Source organism: Otolemur garnettii, unplaced genomic scaffold (genome assembly GCF_000181295.1).
Source record: "Otolemur garnettii isolate 467f Iridium unplaced genomic scaffold, OtoGar3 scaffold00033, whole genome shotgun sequence".
Lineage (NCBI taxonomy): Eukaryota > Metazoa > Chordata > Mammalia > Primates > Galagidae > Otolemur > Otolemur garnettii.
Window position 1 is genome coordinate 14983941 of NW_003852428.1, and position 1359 is coordinate 14985299.

General features: G+C 36.4%; 1 protein-coding gene across 1 annotated transcript in view; it reads left to right on the plus strand.

The window, feature by feature from the left end:
- The window catches only part of CMBL (carboxymethylenebutenolidase homolog), a 16757-nt gene extending 15788 nt beyond the window's left edge, over positions 1-969 (plus strand). The window contains exon 6 of the mRNA XM_003789550.3: positions 675-969. Coding sequence (XP_003789598.1) covers positions 675-854 — 180 coding nt within the window. The 3' untranslated portion in view covers positions 855-969. The remainder of the gene's footprint in view (positions 1-674) is intronic.
- Positions 970-1359: the final 390 nt, after the last annotated feature.

The following is a 1359-nucleotide window of genomic DNA, read 5'->3' on the forward strand; positions in this document are numbered from 1 at the left end:
AAGAAAAAATTATCTGGGCCGGGGGAGCTACTTGGGAGGCTGATGTGGGAGGATCTCTTGAGGACAGGAGGATGAGGCTGCACTGAGCTATGAAGACTCTGCTGCACTCCAGCCTGAGTGACAGAGCAAAACCGTCTCTTAAAAAATAATAATAAAGATGGATTTTTGTTAAGTTTCACTTATACGATTCCACTTCGGGTGGAACTGTGGCTCCCTCCTAACCCTCAACACAATTACTTAATGCCACATCTTAAGGAAGTGTGGTCTGGTTACCTGGCATAGAAACAGGCCCTGCTGGTAATGAAAGAGTTGCCATAAAGTTGATTACTTTAAAGATAGGAATTTGCTAAATCCAGTAAATCGATGAGGAAGCAGCAGAAGAAAAATGTTCAAAAGCAACTAGAAATTATTGTTATTAGTAGCTACTCTATTGAATGTTTTCAAATAATTGCTGTTGTATCATTTTTATACTGTTTTGAAATCTCTTCCCTGTAGATCTAAACACTGTGTTAAAAAATTAAAAGGAAAGAATTCAGTATAGGTGTGGAACTTGTTTCTGATTTAAAGCAGTGATGGTAAATCTCTGTTATGAACACTCACCAAAGATTTGGGAAATGGAAAATACTACTAAAAGGTTGAATTCATACCTCATCATGAAATCTTTTGCATGCCAGGTCTCTTTGCTGACCCAGAAGTTGAAGGAACACTGCAAAGTTGATTATCAAATTAAAACATTTTCTGGGCAAACTCATGGGTTCGTGCATAGAAAGAGAGAAGATTGTTCACCTGCCGACAAGCCCTACATTGATGAGGCACGAAGGAATTTACTCGAGTGGCTGAACAAGTACATTTAGTTGTAATCAAGTGCAAACTTTCCCAAAATAGCTTTTATCCAGAAAACTGCTTTCAAATACTTACATCATTTAATTTTCACTTTATGTAAAATAAATTTAGAAATCCTGAAATTCATTATTTTGTCTGAAACTCAAGTTCAGTAGGAATGTTAATGTATGAAATAATTGAATTTTTAAATGGTGCACATCAAATAAAAATTTGAAAACTAGGTCAATACCTGGAGAGCTTGAATGCTAAAGTAGTACCCTAATTATAATAAAAACCTAGGACTATTCAAGAACCTGGTGACAAGTCAACTGTGGCCTCTGGTCTTTAATGAACACATCCTTTAAAACGCCTCAAAGCGCTGCATACATGAACTATATTGAAGTGGACTAATTGCCCAACTTAACTAGACATTTATCTTTGTCTTAAGAGAGCAGCGTTTGTCACATTGGTATATTGCAACAGGAGAGGTATTGAGATTAGAGTTCCATTGACCTAATTATATCAAGCTAATAACCC